This window comes from Chanodichthys erythropterus, chromosome 8, assembly GCF_024489055.1.
Source record: "Chanodichthys erythropterus isolate Z2021 chromosome 8, ASM2448905v1, whole genome shotgun sequence".
Taxonomy (NCBI): Eukaryota; Metazoa; Chordata; class Actinopteri; order Cypriniformes; family Xenocyprididae; genus Chanodichthys; species Chanodichthys erythropterus.
This window is the reverse complement of record NC_090228.1, coordinates 35,073,187-35,093,247: the sequence shown is the minus strand read 5'-3', so window position 1 is coordinate 35,093,247 and position 20,061 is coordinate 35,073,187. Positions and strand designations below refer to the sequence as shown.

Here is a 20,061-nt window from a genome sequence, read left to right as displayed (position 1 = left end):
AGTTTGGGCTAATCAAAATTATATTTAAATTGATGGATCATAATGGAATCTGCTGTGAATGATGTACAATAGACCTCAGTCAGGTTGATGCCATATTTTATTTTTTATTTTTTTTAATGCAAATGAAAGCAAGGGATAGAAGTAAATTTAGAAGTAAAATTAAGAATTCAAGTTATATTTATTATATTTAACTTTTTATTTTTTACTAATATTAATTACTCATCTACCACTATCAAGTAAATTGTTGCATCATGTACACTTTAAACACTCCATAAAATAACATTTACTATGTCAACATCAAAACATATAGGCCACAATCATTATTTTGAGCTGTAACACTGAAGAAAGACATCCAATGTGCATCTAGTAACGTTTATTGAAGCAATTATTTTTCATTGGAATTTGCATACTCAAATTTTACATAATGGCATTGAGTTTATAGTATTGACTGCGCAGAGAACATTAAATTTTACTGCAAACACACATTAATATCCTGCAGGTGGAAATGTACTCCACTTGCTCACTTTCATCAAATTTCAATGTCTAATACATTTTTTGAACTTTTTTTACTTTTAAAAAGACCACACTGAAAAACAACCAAATAAAAAGACTAACAAAAAGCATGTGTTTATACCACTTGATTAAATGTTTTGCAAAATGTTTTAACTCCTTTCCATGTGTGCATTTTGGTCTAGTATACAGCACCTCCCTCAGTTCACAGCTTGAAAAATGAACTGGAGAAACTTAAGCACTAAACAGGGAATCATGAAAAAGTGTCTTCAGATACACGGTTGTGGAACCAGAACATAGAAACTTCCATGCCTGGTATCATACTTCTTGGGAATATGGCACAGAAAGCCATGTCGTGTGTTGAAAAGCTTCCCTACATATCCATTGCTCTTCGCACTATTGGGCAAAAAAAGCGAACATTAGACCACCATCACAGTTGTGACATGATTTTAATCTCAATAAAACATTTTTGATATGGGTTAATTTTTTTTTCAGTTAGTTTGCAAACATACATTTCATAAAAGTTTTGTAAAAATGAGTATTATGTATTGTATTTGTAATGGCACTAACCTACACACGTAGAATTTGACATGATTATACAAATGTGGAGCTCTTTCATACATGACCATGTCTGACTGTGTCCCCTCCATCCATTTCCAACCACGTCCGTTACACGGATCAACCAGAATCTGCAGATTAATACATTCATTTTGAAAAGATAAGAGGCAACATTTCCCTGACTACACATGCATTTGTTATCTGTAGTGTTTAAATATTAATATAATGTACTGCCCTAATGTACCTCATAGCTTTTATCCCAATACTCGCTCCAGTTCCATTCATACATGCAGTAGTGATCCTTTAGATATCCACTGTGCCACCCTTTGTCAGGTCCGATGGCTCTGCATACCACAAGTTGTGTTTTAGAACGAACAGCATCTGTAAACCACAAGGATTTATGGGTTAATCAAGCCTCATGATTTGAGAGTAGCTTCGTCTAGCTTGAAGATACAATACTCTTGTGTTAGGTGAGCACAAAGTGCACAAGAGCTTTTTTTCCCTAGATGATCTGGGCTGGATTTCCTGAAACCTTCTTAACTCTACTTCGTTCTTAAATTATTCCTTAAGCTGTACCTTAACGTAAATATGTTTCCCGAAACGTTCTTGCTTAAGTATACCTTCTGTGAGTCATTTAGTAAGGTTGATCTGGACCACTCTTAACTATACCTTATGACTGTTGATTCTGAAGCTGTAATACACCCAGTGTTCGATTAGGATTATGGCAAAGAATAAAATGCAAAGATTCACCGCTAAATTCAAATGTGCTTTAGTGCTGATCCAGAGACAGACACGCTCCGCGCTTGTTATGTGTCACAACTATTCTGTGTTTTTAACCTCATCAGGTTTATTTTAGTTTTCAGACATTTAAATACATATTTGAATTAAATAGGCTACTGCATAAAAAAGACATTTATAGTTTGTTAAATTCCATACACTGATGTCTACGGAGGCTGCAACAATAACCCTTTCAATTGTATAATTTGACAAAGTGTTTTATTTATATCAGATACACAATAAAGTTTACTCTATTCTTCTCCCAGTTCACCAGCCACATACTTTTATGTATTTCGTGGAAGATTTCGTATATCCGACAGCTCTGAATTGCCGTGCAAACTCACCGCGCAACAAAACGCATTCACTTCCACATATTTTACAATCGGAATATATCATAAAATTCATGATATAGTTAACAAGTTTGTGAATATTTTGAATAAAAAATGAAAATAAACGATATAAACGCGATACCTGCATGTCTGTCAGCTGCATGACGCGTCTCCAATAATTAAAACTTTGTTCTAAATAAAGGTCGCCTTAAACTCACGCTGATGGGGGCTCTAGCATCCCCAGAATATAGATAAATTACAATATGGATTTAGTTTGCAATTTGGATTACTTTTATAACATCCCATGAGTCCTGATAAATGCAATTTCTACTTCTGAAGTGCTTCTTTTTATAAAGAACACTGATTTCTCACATAATGCAGTGAAGCAGCCCCTGTATAGAGTGAATTATCGATTCTTGAGCCGTCGATATCAACCAATTCAAGGAGAGCTCCTGGTAACGTCGCACTTAAGAAGATATAGATATAAGCAACTAGATATGCCTAGACACGGTATATCTTCAGTTAAGGTATAGTCTTCATAGCACGCTAAGAAACAAAGTTATATCAGGAAACCCAGCCCTGTCCTACAGTTTTCTGTGCTTATCAGTGAATTTCATTGTAATTCATTTACATGATTTTATAATTACATTATTAAATGGGATCAGGTACGGAATGGAACTGTAAGAAGAAGTTCAGTCATAACGGTGCTGAAGTGCTTCAAGGTGTAATATTTGTGATGCTGTCTATTAATTTGAAAGCGTGGACTAAACATGTTAAAATTAAAGAATCAGCCTAATCTAATGTGAGTTTGTGTAAAGTAAAAGAGTTTTCATACTGCTAGGCACTCCTCCGGTCTGAATCCACTGGAGGTCCTGATTCCTGCAGCCCCGGTATGGGTCTCCTTTCCATGGGCTCACACAGGTGCAGCTCCTGCCGTGATTGAAGGAGGAGCACTTGGCGTTCACACCACACGGTTTGACCAGGCATGCGTCACGACATGTGCCGAAGGTACCAGTGCAGACCTCATTGTCCTTACAAACGCTGTTGTGTGTGCAGTCGTTACACTTGTGTGGTATGAAGGATGGGCAGGGTGGCTGTGAGCACTTGTACTCAGCTGGCTGAGGGTGTGTGGCGGAGCCCCAGCCGGACGAGCACGAGGCCTTGCAGACAGTGGCTCCACCTTCAGATTTACACTCGACTCGTCCGTTTACTTGCTCAGTGTAGCACACAGGTAGGGCACTCCACTTCCCTCCAGAGCACAACTCAATCTCAGGGAAGGGCTTGTATAATCCACCACATTTCATTTTCACCTGCTGCCCGGCTGTGCTGTGGTAGGACTTCTCGCAGTAGTTGTTCTGAAGATCTGCAGCCATTAGAGGGCCACATCCATTATTATTGTAGAGTTTCCACTGCTGTAAGACATTCTTCTGAAATAACTTCCGAACAAAATCAATGTTCTCTGATTTTTCGGTGACAAGTAAGTATTTTGACCAAGCCAAAACAGCTTCCTTTTCAAGGGCAAACATGTAGCGCACAAAATAATCAATCTTGTCACTGTAGTTTTTTGAGCACTCTTTTATCTCACCAGACTGACTTTGTGAGTCCTGGACCAGCGACTTGCGAAACATATCCAGAATATTTTGTTTGACTCCAAATCCAGTGCCCATCATCATGTCGTGAAAGCCTGAGAGATAAAATTGAAAAGAGTGTCCCCCTGTGAACTGAGCTCCAACTTCAGAAACGTAGTGGCGTTGGGTTATTGCATTGTTTTTAAGTTGAGAATGTAATGCATTGATGTAGCGAAACTTCTCAATCACAAGGTTGTATTTCACAAAGATTTGTGTCCACTTGATGTCATCTCGGACAGACTCAACTATTTCTTTAGTGTAATCCTTTAGATCCTTGATGCTAAAATAAATTGCTGTCAGATCAGGGACTGGTTTATAGACCATGCCATCGATTTCACCTTCAAGAGCTGCATAGTCAATAATACTTTGGATGCTTTCCTCACAAGCTGGACCGTGGAACATCTTATGGCACTTACAGAATCCTTGTGTGGTGTCCTTGATGGGTTTACATTCTCCATGGTTACAATTCACGTCTGAGCAGGGAGACTTCAAACTATTTCCTTTGAGAAAGATATTAAAATCTCTGAAGATGAGAAGTTCTGGTTTACAAACCAGCTCAATATCCGCCACATCTGTCTGTGCATAATCTGATGGTTTTGTAACAGCATGAAGAAAATGTATGTGGGTGGTAGCTTTAGCACCAAACTTGCTGAGCAGCTCATCCTTCATTGTTATACACTGGAAGTTACTGCTCAAACTTAACATTTCTTTTTGCAAACTGGATTTAATACTGTCCTTAGTGTTTTGATCAACAACAGAGCCCTTTTCTTGATGAATTATGTGAACTGATGTCTTTTCTTGAGCATAAAAGTTAATTGACTGTCCAAAGGTAAACTCATTTTTAACATCATTTGAGTGGGCAATTACTATCCATTTGAACCAGTGGAACTTGCTTTCCAAATGTTTCTTAATATCTGTAGCCAGCTTTTCAGTACTTGAGAATCGTTCAGTGCTAAGTTTCACAGCGTCCTTTTGAGCCCATGTCTCAAAGTCATTGGCACACTCAATCAAGGCATCCTGTATGGCTGATAAAGTGTTGGACAGTTGTGTAACTGCTTCTTGTGCCTTTACCTCAGCATCATAGCCCTTTAGTTTGTAATAAAATACATTTAACTTTAGTCCTGAGACCATCAGAGTAGTGAAGTAGGTGGAGTATTGCACCAGGACATTAAAGTCACCATTGGATTTCTCAATGATGAGCTGTAAGAGATTCTTATTTAAGCTGACAGGATTGTTCTCAGTGATGTATCTGTAGAAATTAGCAACACTGTTTTCTGTGCCAGTGTTTTCATAGAAAGTGGTGAACCTCTCAGCCAGCCTGGTCTTCTGTTCCTCTGTGGAGGCAGCAGGAGCGGTCGTTATGAATTCTGTTAACTTGGCCCAGGAGTTCTTGATCACATTCTCATCTTTGCCATAACTGCTTGCATAGTTCGTCCATTTCATTTCTGTTTGCAGGGTTGAAATTTGAAGGGAGAGAGAGTCGAGTTTACGGTTGACTTCTGCAAATTGTTCCTTCATGAACTCAAACATTGGATTTGATTGTGGAATGAATGCGAGGATGAAGCTAATTAATGCGCCGATAAAGCCAAAACCTGCTGCGACTTTGCCAAGAGAACTAAAGACTTGGAGGACTTTGTTGACTGTGTTCCTTTTTTCTGAAATGATTTCAGCCACATCATTGACCCGTTGGATGAACTCTTTAGACAATGCCATGCCCTTCTCCACTTGACTGACTTGTTTCATGCTAATTTCAGCTGTGCAGAAACAGCTGTATAGAAGCAGATAAAGGATAGTGAGGAAAGTCTTCCCAGTAGCCATGACAGCTTAACCTGTTAAAAGAGGATACATTGAATGTGTAATTAGAAGTATTGAATGGCACTGGCCTGGTGTCATCTGCTTTTAATTCCACACACTCTCCTGTTAATTCCTGTTAAAGCTACACTACAGAGGATTTCTTATTTTTTGACCCCAAATCACTAAGGTAAACATACAATAATGATTTACATTTAGAGCTGTTGGTTTGATTTGGAGCAAAATAAATATAAATCATTACGTCCATGATTTGTACAACACATTATATAACTCGATAGTATTTATAGTAATGTCTGCTCCCAGAGGGGGATGGTTTCTCCCAGGGTTTATTCTTAAAGGGTTAGTTTACCCACAAATGAAAATTCTGTCATTAATTTCTCACCCTCATGTCATTCCAAGCCTGTAAGACTTTTGTTCATCTTTGGAACACAAATTAAGTTCTTTTTGATGAAATCTGAGAGCTTTCTCTCCCTCTATAGACAGCTACGCAACTGACACTTTGACACTTCAAAAAGTTCATAAAGAGATCGTAAGACGAAACCATATGAATCGAGCAGTTTAGTCAACATTTTCTGAAGAGATTTGATCGCTTTATATGATGACCAGATTTAATTTAGGCTTTTATTCACATATAAAAATTAATCAATTCACATAGCAGTTATGGTAAGCTTAAGCATGTTTCCATGACATGCAAGATACATTGGGGTTCATTCATGTAACGCAGCACGTTTGAGCTTCAGCAAGAACCAATGAGGTTCATTCTCGTGTTACGCAGCACGTTTGAGCTTCTGCAAGAACCAATGAGGTTCATTCTCGCGTTACGCAGCGCGTTTGAGCTTCCGCAAGAACCAATGAGGTTCATTCTCGTGTTACGCAGCACGTTTGAGCTTCCGCAAGAACCAATGAGGTTCATTCTCGTGTTATGCAGCACGTTTGAGCTTCAGCGAGAACCAATGAAGTTCATTCTAGTGTTACGCAGCACGTTTGAGCTTCAGCAAGAACCAATGAGGTTCATTCTCGTGTTACGCAGCACGTTTGAGCTTCAGCAAGAACCAATGAGGTTCATTCTCGTGTTACGCAGCACGTTTGAGCTTCAGCAAGAACCAATGAGGTTCATTCTCGTGTTACGCAGCGCGTTTGAGCTTCCGCAAGAACCAATGAGGTTCATTCTCGTGTTACGCAGCACGTTTGAGCTTCAGCGAGAACCAATGAGGTTCATTCTCGTGTTACACAGCACGTTTGAGCTTCAGCGAGAACCAATGAAGTTCATTCTAGTGTTACGCATCACGTTCGAGCTTCAGCAAGAACCAGTTAGGTTCATTCTCGTGTTACACAGCGCATTTAAGCTTCTGCAAGAACCAATTAGGTTAATTCTCGTGTTACGCAGCGCGTTTGAGCTTCAGCAAGAACCAATGAGGTTCATTCTCGTGTTACGCAGCGCATTTGAGCTTCTGCAAGAACCAATGAGGTTAATTCTCGTGTTACACAGCGCGTTTGAGCTTCAGCAAGAACCAATGAGGTTCACTCTAGTGTTACACAGCACATTTGAGCTTCAGCAAGAACCAATGAGGTTCATTCTCATGTTACGCATCACGTTCGAGCTTCAGCAAGAACCAATTAGGTTAATTCTCGTGTTACACAGCGCGTTTGAGCTTCAGCAAGAACCAATGAGGTTCATTCTCGTGTTACGCAGCACGTTTGAGCTTCAGCAAGAACCAATGAGGTTCATTCTCGTGTTACGCAGCGTGTTTGAGCTTCAGCAAGAACCAATGAGGTTCATTCTCGTGTTACGCAGCACGTTTGAGCTTCAGCAAGAACCAATGAGGTTCATTCTCGTGTTACGCAGCACGTTTGAGCTTCAGCAAGAACCAGTGAGGTTCATTCTCGTGTTACGCAGCACGTTTGAGCTTCCTCAAGAACCAATGAGGTTCATTCTCGTGTTACGCAGCACGTTTGAGCTTCAGCAAGAGGTTTGTTCTTGCATCTCAAGCAGGCTTTGTTGAGCTTCTATTTCTGTTTCCTGATCAATGTTTATATGTGAATTAAAATCTTAAACTAAATCTGTTCATCATGTAAAGTGTTTGACATATGGTAACATGCATAGGCGCTGATAGGCTTGAGCACGCACAGAAAAATATGAAATATTGTCCATTCATTTTTTTTTAAACATTAAAAAAAATTTGATTACAGCTTTTTTTTTATTTTCATAGTTCATATTTTATAGTGACATTATTGTAATGACAATGTGTAGAGCGCATCCATGTAACTGGCGCTCAAATAAATCTCTGTAATAATAAAAACTCTATACTCTGTAAAAATAAAAATATACAAAACTCGCATGCTCTCAAATTTACAGTAGTCTTATGTGTGCACGCTTAAACTTTGTCCTCTTCACTTGTGAATTTCGTGCTCTTCAGTCAAGTACTTATTGTAAAAAGATATTTATTAAATTATTTTATTTAGTGAACACTTACTGATCATCAGGTACATCAGCGAGAGAGCGTCTCTCGAAAACACTTCAACACAAAGAAAGTGTTTTTGTTTGGTTGGTTGGTTTTGTTTGGTTATTTCAAATATTTGCAGTCTGTGCTTCTCTTCGCGAGACACAAATAACTTTTGTGTAATAAATTCATCAAGGACACCATCAAACGGAGAAAAAGACCAGTTAAAAACTAACACCAAGTAGGCTTGCCTGAAAAATGAGAATGGGGCATTTGTTGCATATGTGATAACGTACTCGGTGACTAACGTAACCTCGGTTCCTTGAGATACGGAACGAGTACTGCGTATGGGGATAGGTCTCCTTTTTCCCCATTACTGAAGCCTTTTTCAATAACGCAGTGTAACTGCATCGTCATTGGTTCACTCATAGACAAGTTGTTGAACCAATGATGGCGCGGCATAGCTGCGCGACCTATGGCGACAGAGCGCGCGAATATTCCCGCCGAAATGGGCGGGGTTTAGGGCTATATAAGCGGGCGTTTTGCCATAGGATTTCAGGTCATACGACTGAAGCGACGACACTCAAGCCGCAGCATCGTGGCACGGCATGTAACGCAGTACTCATTCCGTATCTCAGGGAACCGAGGTTACGTTAGTAACCGAGTACGTTCCCTTTCAATACTTCACTCGTACTGCGTATGGGGAACGAATTCAACCGCGCCGTGCCACAGCAGGGAACGACTGGACTTGTCTTGGGCACCGTCAGGGAACCAGAGGACAAGTGAGAAGGCCGGAGCCGTCGAACCCTCGTTACACTACAAAAAGGGAGTTAACTCCCAGAGTGGCATGAAGCGGAGCTCGATAGAGGCCGCTGGATCATACCGAGAGGACCCGAGCTTGTAAGGTCGGGACGTCCAAATGATAAAATCTGACAAAAGTAGATGGCGAGGACCAGCAGGCCGCCTCACAGATGTCTTTAATCGAAACTCCACTAGACCAGGCCCAAGAGGAAGCCATTCCTCTAGTAGAGTGAGCTCTAACTCCTATGGGGCAGTCGAGGCCCATAGAGGAGTAACAAAGAGCAATAGCATCGACTATCCAACGCGAAAGACGTTGCTTTGAGACCGAAGACCCCTTGGTGCGGCCACCAAAGCAGATAAAGAGCTGATCAGATTGCCGAAAAGGCTGTGATCGATCAACGTAGGTCCTTAATGCCCTGACAGGGCAGAGTAGTTCCAACTCTCGCTCGTCCGACGAGGGAGGAAGCGCTGAGAGGGAAATAACCTGTGCTCTGAATGGAGTCGAGAGCACCTTAGGGACGTAGCCATGCCTAGGTTTCAAAACGACTTTGGAGTTGTTGGGCCCAAATTCAAGGCATGCAGGGCTCACGGAGAGGGCCTGCAAGTCACCAACTCGCTTAACCGATGCTAGTGCAAGTAGTAGAGCGGTTTTGAGCGTGAGGGGCCTGAGGTCAGCTGAACGCAGTGGCTCAAAGGGAGGCCCTTTAAGAGCTCTGAGGACCAAAGAGAGGTCCCAGGTGGGAACAGTGAGAGGACGAGGAGAATTTAATCGCCTAGAACCTCTCAAGAAACGCACCACGAGGTTGTTTCGTCCCACTGACTGGCCTGCGATAGGAGCGTGAAACGCTGCAATGGCTGCTACGTAAACTTTGAGCGTTGAAGGGGTGCGACCCAGATTCAAACGCTCCTGGAGAAAAGACAGTATCGGAGATACGTCACACTCCACTGGGTCTATGTTGCGTGTAGAACACCAGTCAACAAAGACCGACCATTTCTGGGCGTAGAGGCGTCTCGTGGACGGAGCTCTCGCCTGAGAAATGGTATTCAGCACGTCCCCGGGGAGGTTGGCAGGCTCCCGTCGAGGGACCAGAGGTGCAGAGCCCAGAGTTCTGGCTGGGGATGCCAAATCGTCCTGTTCGCCTGAGAGAGGAGGTCCCGTCTCAGGGGGATCGGCCACGGAGCTTTTGTGGAAAGCCTGAACAGCTCTGAGGACCAAACTTGGCTCCTCCAGAGCGGGGCCACCAGGAGGACTCTGTGCTCGTCTTCCCTGATTCGTCTGATGACCTGTGGGATCAGAGCGATCGGGGGAAAGGCGTAAAGGAGGGTGCTGGGCCAGACATGGGCCAGCGCATCTTCCTCCTTCGAGAAATAAATTGGGCAGTAAGAGTTGCCTTCTGAAGCGAAGAGGTCTACCTCTGCCTTTCCGAAGAACTCCCAGATCATGAGAACCGTCTGGGGGTGGAGCATCCACTCGTCTGAGGGGACATTGCTCCGAGATAGCATGTCTGCTCCCAAGTTTGTTCTCCCGGGTATGTGAGTCGCCCTGAGCGACTGAAACCTCGGTGATGCCCATTCCAGAAGACGCTTCGCCAGAGCGCATAAGCGGCTGGACGAAAGACCGCCCTGTTGATTTATGTATGACACCACTGTCATGCTGTCCGACTGGACTAAGACGTGGCGCCCTGTCAGGTGTGCCTGGAACGCATGAAGGGCTCGAATCACTGCCAACATCTCGAGGCAGTTGATGTGCAGATGGCATTCCTCGTGAGACCACGAGCCGAAGGCCGGTCTGCCCTCGCAAAGAGCGCCCCAACCTGTGTTGGACGCATCCGTTGAGAGCACCGTCCTTCTGGACACCGCCTGTAGGGGTACCCCTTGGCTGAACCATACAGGGTTCATCCAGGGTTTCAGAGCTGCCAAACAGGCCTGATTGACCCTGAGACGCAGGCGGCTGTGCCACCAGGCGTGAGGAGGGACCCGGAACTTCAACCAGTACTGCAGAGGCCGCATCCGAAGAAGGCCGAGCTGAGTTATACGCTGGCTGGGGAGCAGTGAGCTCTTGGCAAAGTTGACCCTGAGACCCAGGCACTCCAAGTGGCTGAGTAACACGGATCTGTGATGCTCCAGCTCGGCTCGTGACTGGGCTAGGATGAGCCAGTCGTCGAGGTAATTGAGAACCCGGATTCCCATCTGTCTCAGTGGGGAAAGCACCGCGTTCATGCACTTGGTAAAAGTGCGAGGAGCTAGGGACAGTCCAAATGGAAGGACCGTATATTGGTAAGCCACACCCTCGAACGCGAATCTCAAGAATCGCCTGTGATGGGGGGCTATCTGGATGTGAAAGTATGCATCTTTCAGGTCCAGCGAGCAGAACCAGTCCCCGGGGCAAACCTGCGCGAGGATCTGCTTCAGCGTTAGCATCTTGAACTTCCGTCTCATGAGGGAGAGGTTCAAGAGCCTGAGATCTAAGATGGGTCTGAGACCGCCATCTTTTTTGGGAACTAGAAAATAACGGCTGTAGAACCCCAAATTGCTCTCTGAGGGGGAGACTATTTCTATAGCTCCTTTCCTCAGAAGAGACGTGACTTCGGCTCGGAGGACATGAACGTCGTCCGTGTTGACTGAAGTCTGAAGCACCCTGCTGAAGCGCGGGGGCCTTCGGGCGAACTGAAGCGAGTAGCCTCGACTTATGGTTCCCAGAACCCAGCTTGACACTCCGGGGATGGCCCGCCAGGCCTCGGCCCACGTGACAAGGGGCTGAATGGTATCGGGTGACGGGCCGCCAACCGGGGGCCCGTGCACCGGAGAGAGTGGAAGAGGAACTTCGCTCTTTCTTAGAGAAGGTAGAATATTCATAGTGTTCGCCATAAGAATAGCGTTTTGCATGGACGCAGCACTGGGCCCAGTTAGCACAACACTGAACATATCTCCCACGCCCGGAGCTGAACGAGGCGGAGGGGGGGTGGAACGAAAGAGCATTTGGGGTGGTCCGGCCGTGGCGAGACTTTGCCCCATCCTCTTCCTTCCTGAAATATCAGGAGGGCTTAGGAGGCGTTGGGTCCAGCGTAATCTTAGGCCGGGGTCCCTGACGTTGCCTCGGGAAGGAGGAGCGCTTACGATGGTGCTGTTCCTTGGGTGGTGCTGCCTGAGAGGTAGAGGGGGCAGGTTTGTTCTGCTGAGCCGGCGCAGACTTGGGGCGGCTGGAAGCAGACGTGGAGCTAGGGCGTTTAGGCAGGAAGTGTCACATAGCATGAGACGACTTTTGTGCTGCAGTAAAACGCTCCGTAAAGCCCTCTACTGCTGGCCCGAAGAGACCAGAAGGAGAGACCGGGGCATCCAAAAAGGCCGTCTTGTCCATCTCCTTAATCTCGGTCAGGTTGAGCCACAAATGGTGCTCAAGCACAACCAGGCTGGCCATGGATCGTCCAATAGCCTGAGCTGTGGCCTTTGTGGCACGCAGGGCTAAGTCAGTGGTGCTGCGGAGGTCACGGAAGGCAGGTGCATCGACGCCGGACTCATCCAGAGAACGGAAGAGCTTCGCTTGAAACACCTGGAGAATAGCCATGGCGTGCAACGCTGAGGCAGCCTGGCCCGCGGACGTATATGCTCTGCCAGCCAGGGCAGAAGTGGTCCTGCAGGGCTTGGATGGAAGGGCCCTCTTAGTTTTCCAACCCACAGCCGTGGGGGGACAGAGGTGAGCCGCCACCGCTTCGTCCAGGGGCGGTAGATGCTCGTAACCCTTCTCTTCAGAGCCATCCACAGAGGTGAGAGCTGAATAATGCGTAGTACATAGGCGGGCAGAATACGGGGCGCGCCATGACTTCGTCAGCTCGTTGTGAACCTCTGGGAAAAACGGCGCAGCGCGTTGACGAGGGGCCTGGCGGGAACCCGGCAGGAACCACTCATTGAGCCTGCTCCATGATGGCTCCTCTGGCGGAGCCCAGTCGAGGTCCAAAACCTCTACTGCTTTCGAAAGGATGCGGGAGAGCTCGGCATCCATACCCGGCTTGCAGTCAATGGGCTCCAGCAAGGGAAAGCGGGCGGGGTCAGAATCACCGGCCCAACCTTCGGATTCAGAGGCCGCGAGAGACATGACTTCATCAAGCGGCTCGTCCTCAGAACCGCCAAAAGAGACGAGGTCACTCGCATCTGCCGAGGGACGCAGCTCAGGGCGGGAGAACAGGATGGGGAACTGCTCTCTCGGGGGAGAGGGTGAGGCACGCGGGGAAGCCGGCGTGACGTCATCCAACTCCGTGCGCTGGGCCGCTCTGCCCCGCCGTCTCTTCCTAGCCGGCTCGCGGGAGGAAGAAGACGGGAGGGCGCGAGCGGCGAGATTGCCTTCACTGAAGAAGGCGATCCGCGAGCGCAGAGAGGCGAGACTCATGTTCTCACAGTGAGAACACGAGGTCCCGGTGAGCGCGGCCTCTGCATGGGGTCTGCCCAGGCAGCCGACGCACTCACCGTGACCGTCGTCGTCATGTAGAGGGGCTCTGCATGTGCCACATGAGTGGCGCGGCATTTGTAACAACGCCGCCGCCGTGGAAACGGCGTTTGAGGGGTTCTTTTAGAGCGGCGAGGGCCGCTAGAGCAGTGAAAACCGCTGTTGGAAAGCTCAGCGAGGAGCGATGTGAAGTCGTCGCTGAAGGAGAGAGAACTGAAATCCTATGGCGAAACGCCCGCTTATATAGCCCTAAACCCCGCCCATTTCGGCGGGAATATTCGCGCGCTCTGTCGCCATAGGTCGCGCAGCTATGCCGCGCCGTCATTGGTTCAACAACTTGTCTATGAGTGAACCAATGACGATGCAGTTACACTGCGTTATTGAAAAAGGCTTCAGTAACGGGGAAAAAGGAGACCTTTCCCCATACGCAGTACGAGTGAAGTATCGAAAGGGAACTTAGCCCAGTTAACATTTGCCCATGGAAACAGATGTAAATAAAAATGTGTTTTATATTTGGTTGTTAATATATTTGGGGTTGGGGTGGGGGGATTGGGTGTGGGCACCCGCTGGCAGAAACATAAATCAGTGTCTATGGTAACATGTAAATTAACTGGTTTGACTTAAGTCAAAAATATAATTATTTGAATCAAATTGACTACATTAGGTGAGCTAATTTTAAGTGTTTGGGTAACAATATAGCTCAGTAACACCTGACACTTTTTAATGTTTAGAATACTTATGTATACACAAGTCATTATAGCTGGGTTTTCCAAAATATGACAAATAATTTTCTTAAGATTTATGGTAGATTATGCCCTACATATTAGTTAAATAGGCTTTATTTTTGTCAGCATAAATAAGTTATTGACATGCTAATATATGGTTTATTTTTAGAGAAAAAAATTCATATTTCTGACTCAACCTGGCCAACATCAAAATTATAATTTGAAGTTTTAGATTAAACACGTTTTCCCAAAACAGATTGGTCGTCATTACAAGACTAATTGTTGCGGGAATGTATCATTATAGTGTTCTGAATGTATCATGTTTATATGTTTCAACCCAATATCTGTGAAACTTGTGGCGTATCACACAGCAAATTTAACTAATACAGGTACAGTATATATATATATATATATATATATATATATATATATATATATATATATATATATATATATATATACTGTTATATAAATAGTTCATTTATGTAAGTGAGGATAGCAAAATAAAGTAAACTGTGACATATTATACCCAAAAATTCTTCATACAGTGGACTACCAGTAAAATTGATAAAAATTTGGAACCAAAAATTATTGAGACACTTTGACCTGACCATGTTTTGCTTAAGTGTTATCTGACATAATTAAGATTAATTTTTTTCTGACAGTTTAACTCTGAGATCTTGTCATATTTTATTACCATTTTTTAAACTATAGTGAATAAACTGTAACAATGAATGAAATGTTCAAGGTGCCTGAATAAATTTTGGTTTGACTGTATATATATATATATATATATATATATATATATATATATATATATATATATATATATATATAGCCTATGTATAATTTACAGAAATCTTCTGAAAATTACATCTTTGTTTCGCTCTACCTCCTCCAGAAGAACATTATCTTTTTGAAAGGTATCTTTATTTATTTACTTACTTATTATTCTAATCCACATAAGGTGACGATTATTAGGTTAAACGTTAAAGGATACAATTCTATAAGGTAATATTTCAGCACTTGAGAAACAGACAGTGAATCTTAAAGGGTTAGTTCACCCAAAAATGAAAATTCTGTCATTAATTACTTGCCCTCATGTCGTTCGACACCCGTAAGACCTTTGTTCATCTTCGGAACACAAATTAAGATATTTCTGTTCAAATCCGATGGCTCAGAAAGGGCTCCATAGCCAGCAATGTAATTTCCTCTCTCAAGACCCATAAAAGGTACTAAAGACGTCGTTACAAAGTCCATCTCACTACAGTGGTTCTACAATCAGTTTATGAAGTGACAACAATAGTTTTTGTGCGCAAAAAAACTAAATAACAACTTATATAGTGATGGGCCGATTTCAAAACACTGCTTCCTGAAGCTTCGAAACGTTATGAATCAGTGTATCGATTCATGATTCGGATCGCCAAAGTCACGTGATTTCAGCAGTTTTGCGGTACCTTTTATGGGTCTTGAGAGAGGAAATTATATTGCTGGCTATGGAGGCCTTTCTGAGCCATTGGATTTCAACAGAAATATCCTAATTTGTGTTCTGAAGATGAGCAAAGGTCTTACGGGTGTCGAACAACATGAGGGTAAGTAATTAATGACAGAATTTTAATTTTTGGGTGAACTAACCCTTTAAGTAGCACATAGAATGCGTTCTTGCGCATTCATGTTAAGTGCATGTGGAACTGCAGCTGGCGCTCATAACCTTGCTCGTAGAAAGCGCTCTTAGAAGCTAAGATACATCATTATTAGGAAACCCGGCCCTGGGCTGCGTTTCCCAAAAGCATTTAAGCCTAAGTTGATTTAAGACCCATTGCCACCAACGGAGCTACGATCAATTTAGGCTTACGATGCTTTTGGGAAACGCAGCCCTGGTCTAAAGCGTTTTCTTGCTAAGAGTCTTAACATAAGCCGAAACCTGGCATGTCTGATATCGTTGAATTCTGCAAGGATTCAGGAGTCTAAAGATGTGACTCTCGTGAAAGTAAGTCGACCAACTCCAGAGTTATATACAATTTCAGCCAAAAGCATTAAAAACACAAGTTTTTTAAAGTTTTTTAACAGTTATAGCGCCACCTATGGTCCGATCTCCATAAAAATGGGTGTGCTTCTTTAGAGTCATACCCTGCATGTGCTCACCAATGTTCGTCAAGTTCTGAGTTTTCGTTTAGGTTTTATAGGCTTTTGGGTATATTTAGCTACGCCCACTTTATAAATGACCCAGTTATAGCGACCCAATGGGTAAAGTTCAACTTTTTTTGATAATTATTGATCTAGAGAGTCCAGAGAATTGTCCTGCACTGGTTTTATTCTGATTGGGCGAAAAAACTAGGACTAGTTTGCAAAAGTAGGTTTTTAAAATATTCATGAATAATTAATGAACGGTTTGATTGACAGCATTGGTTCTTGAGGTAAAATTGTTCAGCATGAGGAGTTCTATCTAATGATATGCATATTGTGTGCATTTATGAAACACCATGTGATTACAGAGTTGTGAAACTCGTTAGCGCCAACTAGTGGCCGATTTCTTTCAAAATTGTTACAGCCCTCCAGGCCCATGATTCGATAATGCGCACCAAGTTTGGTTTCGACCAGCCTTCGTTAACCTTGTCTAATAGGTGCTCAAACTTCATTGGCGATGCGGCCATGTTTTTTGAGATACGCCAGTGTCCTCATAGACTATCAATTGTCCCCTTAGACCAAGACATTGCACGCCAAATTTTAAGTCAATCAGACTAATGGTTGCATAGTTACAGCTGTTTTCATGTTTTTTTTCGTGTTATAGCACCACCTAGTGGCCAATCGTCATGATTTTTTTATCGTGACCAAAAATTTAGCCCGCACACAGGTGTACCAAGTTTGGTGCAAATATCTCATTTCGTTCTCGAGTTATAGCCATTTAACCCTCTACCGCATAGTGTTGCCATATGGCAACATACACTTTGTGTTCGTTTCCTTGCCACCGTCTCTTTAAGAGAACATTCTAGTTTTTTTTGTTGGTAAGAGAAGACCTTAGTTTAGCCAATTATGTGCTTTGGTTAAGTCACATGACATGCAATTTTTTTTCTGTGACGCGATATCTGACAGACTGCCGTCTCTTGTATGTAGTTGCTAAAAGCAAATTAAAACGTCAGTAACAAACAAGGACCCGCCCATGTCACATTCACAAAAAAAATGTTAACATCAACTCAGGTAAGGTATGATGACACATACACCACTCAAAAAAGTTTTTATGAAATTAGTTTTTGGTAAATCGAGAAAATGTCTGTGTTGCCATATGGCAACACTGTGCAATAATAGAATGACATTATTATAATAGGTTAGATAGCTAGCAAAGGCCAGCTGCAGTCTGTTAAGCTATAACAATAAAAACATTAATGCTAGTGATATAATGTTGATTAGTCGTATGTTAAGGACTGCCATGACATTTGTATTATGGATTAAATCAACATCAGAGATCTGCCATCACAGCCATGTATACTGGCCCAGACCTACCACTTTCCTATCATGGTGTCTCATTTTCATGAACTGCAATGTTTTTGGTTTTATGTCAGTGTTTTATGATACATGATGAACAGTATTAGATGTGTTTTTAACTGTCTACATTTGCAATTTAAATTATATTCATGAAAGATGTTGGAAAATAAGTATAAGGTATTGTTTATAATTACTGCTAAAGCTTATAATAGCACCAATTGATTCAATACAAACAACATTTTTGAGGAAAAATATGAACTATATACTTATTCTAAGTTATTTCCACTATTGTACGTTGTTGCCATATGGCAACATATCATAAAGTACCTTAAAATAATATTTTTTTCCAAAATTTTTTTTACAGCACTTTAAGTTAAGCCATTCTAAGAAAAGAAAAAGAGTCAAATATTTTTTTAATAGATTTATCATAATGCGTGCGGTAGAGGGTTAAATAAAAGTGGCTCTGCCTACATCGTACGTTTTGGCGCCCCTTAGCGACCGTCAATCAAAATTTCAACTTTTTTTTTAATAATTATTGATATTCACACTACAGAGAATATTCATGCACTGGTTTGGTTCCGATCGGGCCAAAACCCTAGGACTAAGGATAGGACTAGGACTAAGGAATGATATAAGACACTTGAGTCTCTGATAAACGGTGTAGGAGCCGTTTTGCGTTTTTGATCGCTGTAGCGCCACCTATTGGCCAATTGGAGTCATAGTTTCTGAGGTTCTCCCCAAATTGAGGACTATCATCTGGCAAAGTTTCAAGTCTGTAGCTTTTATGGTTTAGGCTGCACCATTTGTTTTAAAGCTGAAGAAAAATAATAATAAAAATCCTTACAATTACAAATTATCTAATTTAAATTAAAAAAGTTTCCAATGAAAAAACTACATGTAGCTACTTGAGTGGTTATTTCATTGGACACTTTCTTACTCTTACTCAAATAACAATTAAGATTATAACTTTGAATAATTATTTTTAAGTACTTTTACTTCAGTAGTTTTTGTATACTCTACCCACCTGTGTGTGGATGAAAAACTTAATGTCTATAAAATTTAATACACTCAAATGTTGTCAAAGCCACTGACTACAGCTTACATGGTGCTGAAAAGCTTTGAGTAATCTGTTATTTTAGGAAAAACAAATGATGTAGAGATACAAGAGAAAATCAATAAAACACCAGAATAACTCACCAGAAACCACGATCACAACCAGACAATGACTAGAACCAACACTGGGCTATTTATACTAAAGCTAATGAATCATATGACAGGAAGAAGAGGAAACATAAAAAACAGTCACAATGACCCATTCTTTTTTTTTTTTTTTTTTTTTGACAATATGACTCAGTCTATCATGACAGACAACATTATCACGTATTGCTGCTGATTGCTGGGACAGGTTTGAGTCTAGGCAAGTGCTGAGACATTGGCATAAATTATTTGAGAGCTAAAATATCTTGGGATTTCATTGTACGGCAAAAAAAAAAAAAAAAAAATGCGCAGTATGTGTACGGTCATCTGCTGGAAGCTAGTTATTTGAATTTATAAAGTTTTAAATATGGATATTTTTCTTACAAAAACACATATCTTCACTTCAAAGGGCCTTTATTAACCCTCTGGAGCCGTATGGGTCACTTTGATTGGATCCCTCCTACTTTCCTTCAGTCTTGCCGCTGTCCTTGGTTACACTGGCATCGCCCCAGTCTTTGGTTACTCTGGCCCCACCTCCAAAGCTCGTCACCGCGGCTGCACCCAGGTCTCTGGAACCTGCAAAGATGCTCCGCTCCATCAACCGTCCATCTGCACCTGTGAATCCATCGGCTTCGTCTCCATCAGGCCTCTACATCTTGCCTCCTTCCTCCATCGACTTTACCGTGGGCTGTCGGCACTGGGAAGCTCTGGGTCTGTGCCATCGGACATTATATATATCTTTGCTGCCGGGGTTTTGTCTTTGCTCATCGGTCACCGCTCCTCCGTCACTGCTGACCACCATCACTTCGCCACTCCTTCATCCACCTCCTAAGTCACCTCCATCTATCCCTCTGTTTATCATCAGTTACTTTGCGACCTTGCTGGGGGAGGGCGTTCTGTCACAATTCTGTTCAGTTTAGTTTGTTCATGGACTATTAGGGTGCGTTCACACTTGTCATGTTTGGTTCGATTAAAACGAACCCTGGTGCGATTGCTTAGTTAGTGCGGTTCATTTGAGCATATGTGAACGCTGCCATCCGAACCCTGGTGCGCACCAAACAAGCAGACCGAGACCGCTGAAAAGATGGGTCTCGGTCCGCTTCCAAACGAACTCTGGTGCGGTTCGAATGATATATGAACACAACATGGACCAAAGACATGTAAACGTACCAAAAACAGGAAGACGAGACCCTGTCATAGTCATGAGTTTGCCCATCACAGGCATCAGACGCCGCTGTTTTGATTCCTTTACGCATTTTATAAGCTCTTCACGAGTTCCCAGCTGGCTAAAATATCATCACATGCAGGCTATGCACACACAACGAGCGCATTTACCTCAGCACACAGCATTGTTTTGGA

The 20,061-nt window shown here is 42.9% G+C and overlaps 1 protein-coding gene across 1 annotated transcript; it reads right to left on the bottom strand.

Moving 5' to 3' along the window:
* Positions 1-244: 244 nt before the first annotated feature.
* LOC137024033 (SE-cephalotoxin-like) lies at positions 245-18,739 on the bottom strand. Its single transcript, XM_067391189.1, has 5 exons — positions 18,703-18,739; positions 3,010-5,631; positions 1,313-1,449; positions 1,081-1,199; positions 245-906 (listed from the first exon to the last, which is right to left on the bottom strand). Exons 2-5 carry the CDS (start codon positions 5,618-5,620, stop codon positions 780-782), a joined length of 2,994 nt encoding a protein of 997 aa, XP_067247290.1. The 5' UTR covers positions 5,621-5,631; positions 18,703-18,739; the 3' UTR covers positions 245-779.
* Positions 18,740-20,061: the final 1,322 nt, after the last annotated feature.

Coding starts and splice junctions, on each gene's coding strand:
- LOC137024033 (XM_067391189.1), bottom strand. CDS start 5,620: ATGGCTACTGGGAAGACTTTCCTCACTATCCTTTATCTGCTTCTATAC. Junction 1,450..3,009: donor GACCGGAGGAGTGCCTAGCA/GTATGAAAACTC, acceptor TGTGGTTTACAG/ATGCTGTTCGTTCTAAAACA. Junction 907..1,080: donor GTCAAATTCTACGTGTGTAG/GTTAGTGCCATT, acceptor TTTGCCCAATAG/TGCGAAGAGCAATGGATATG.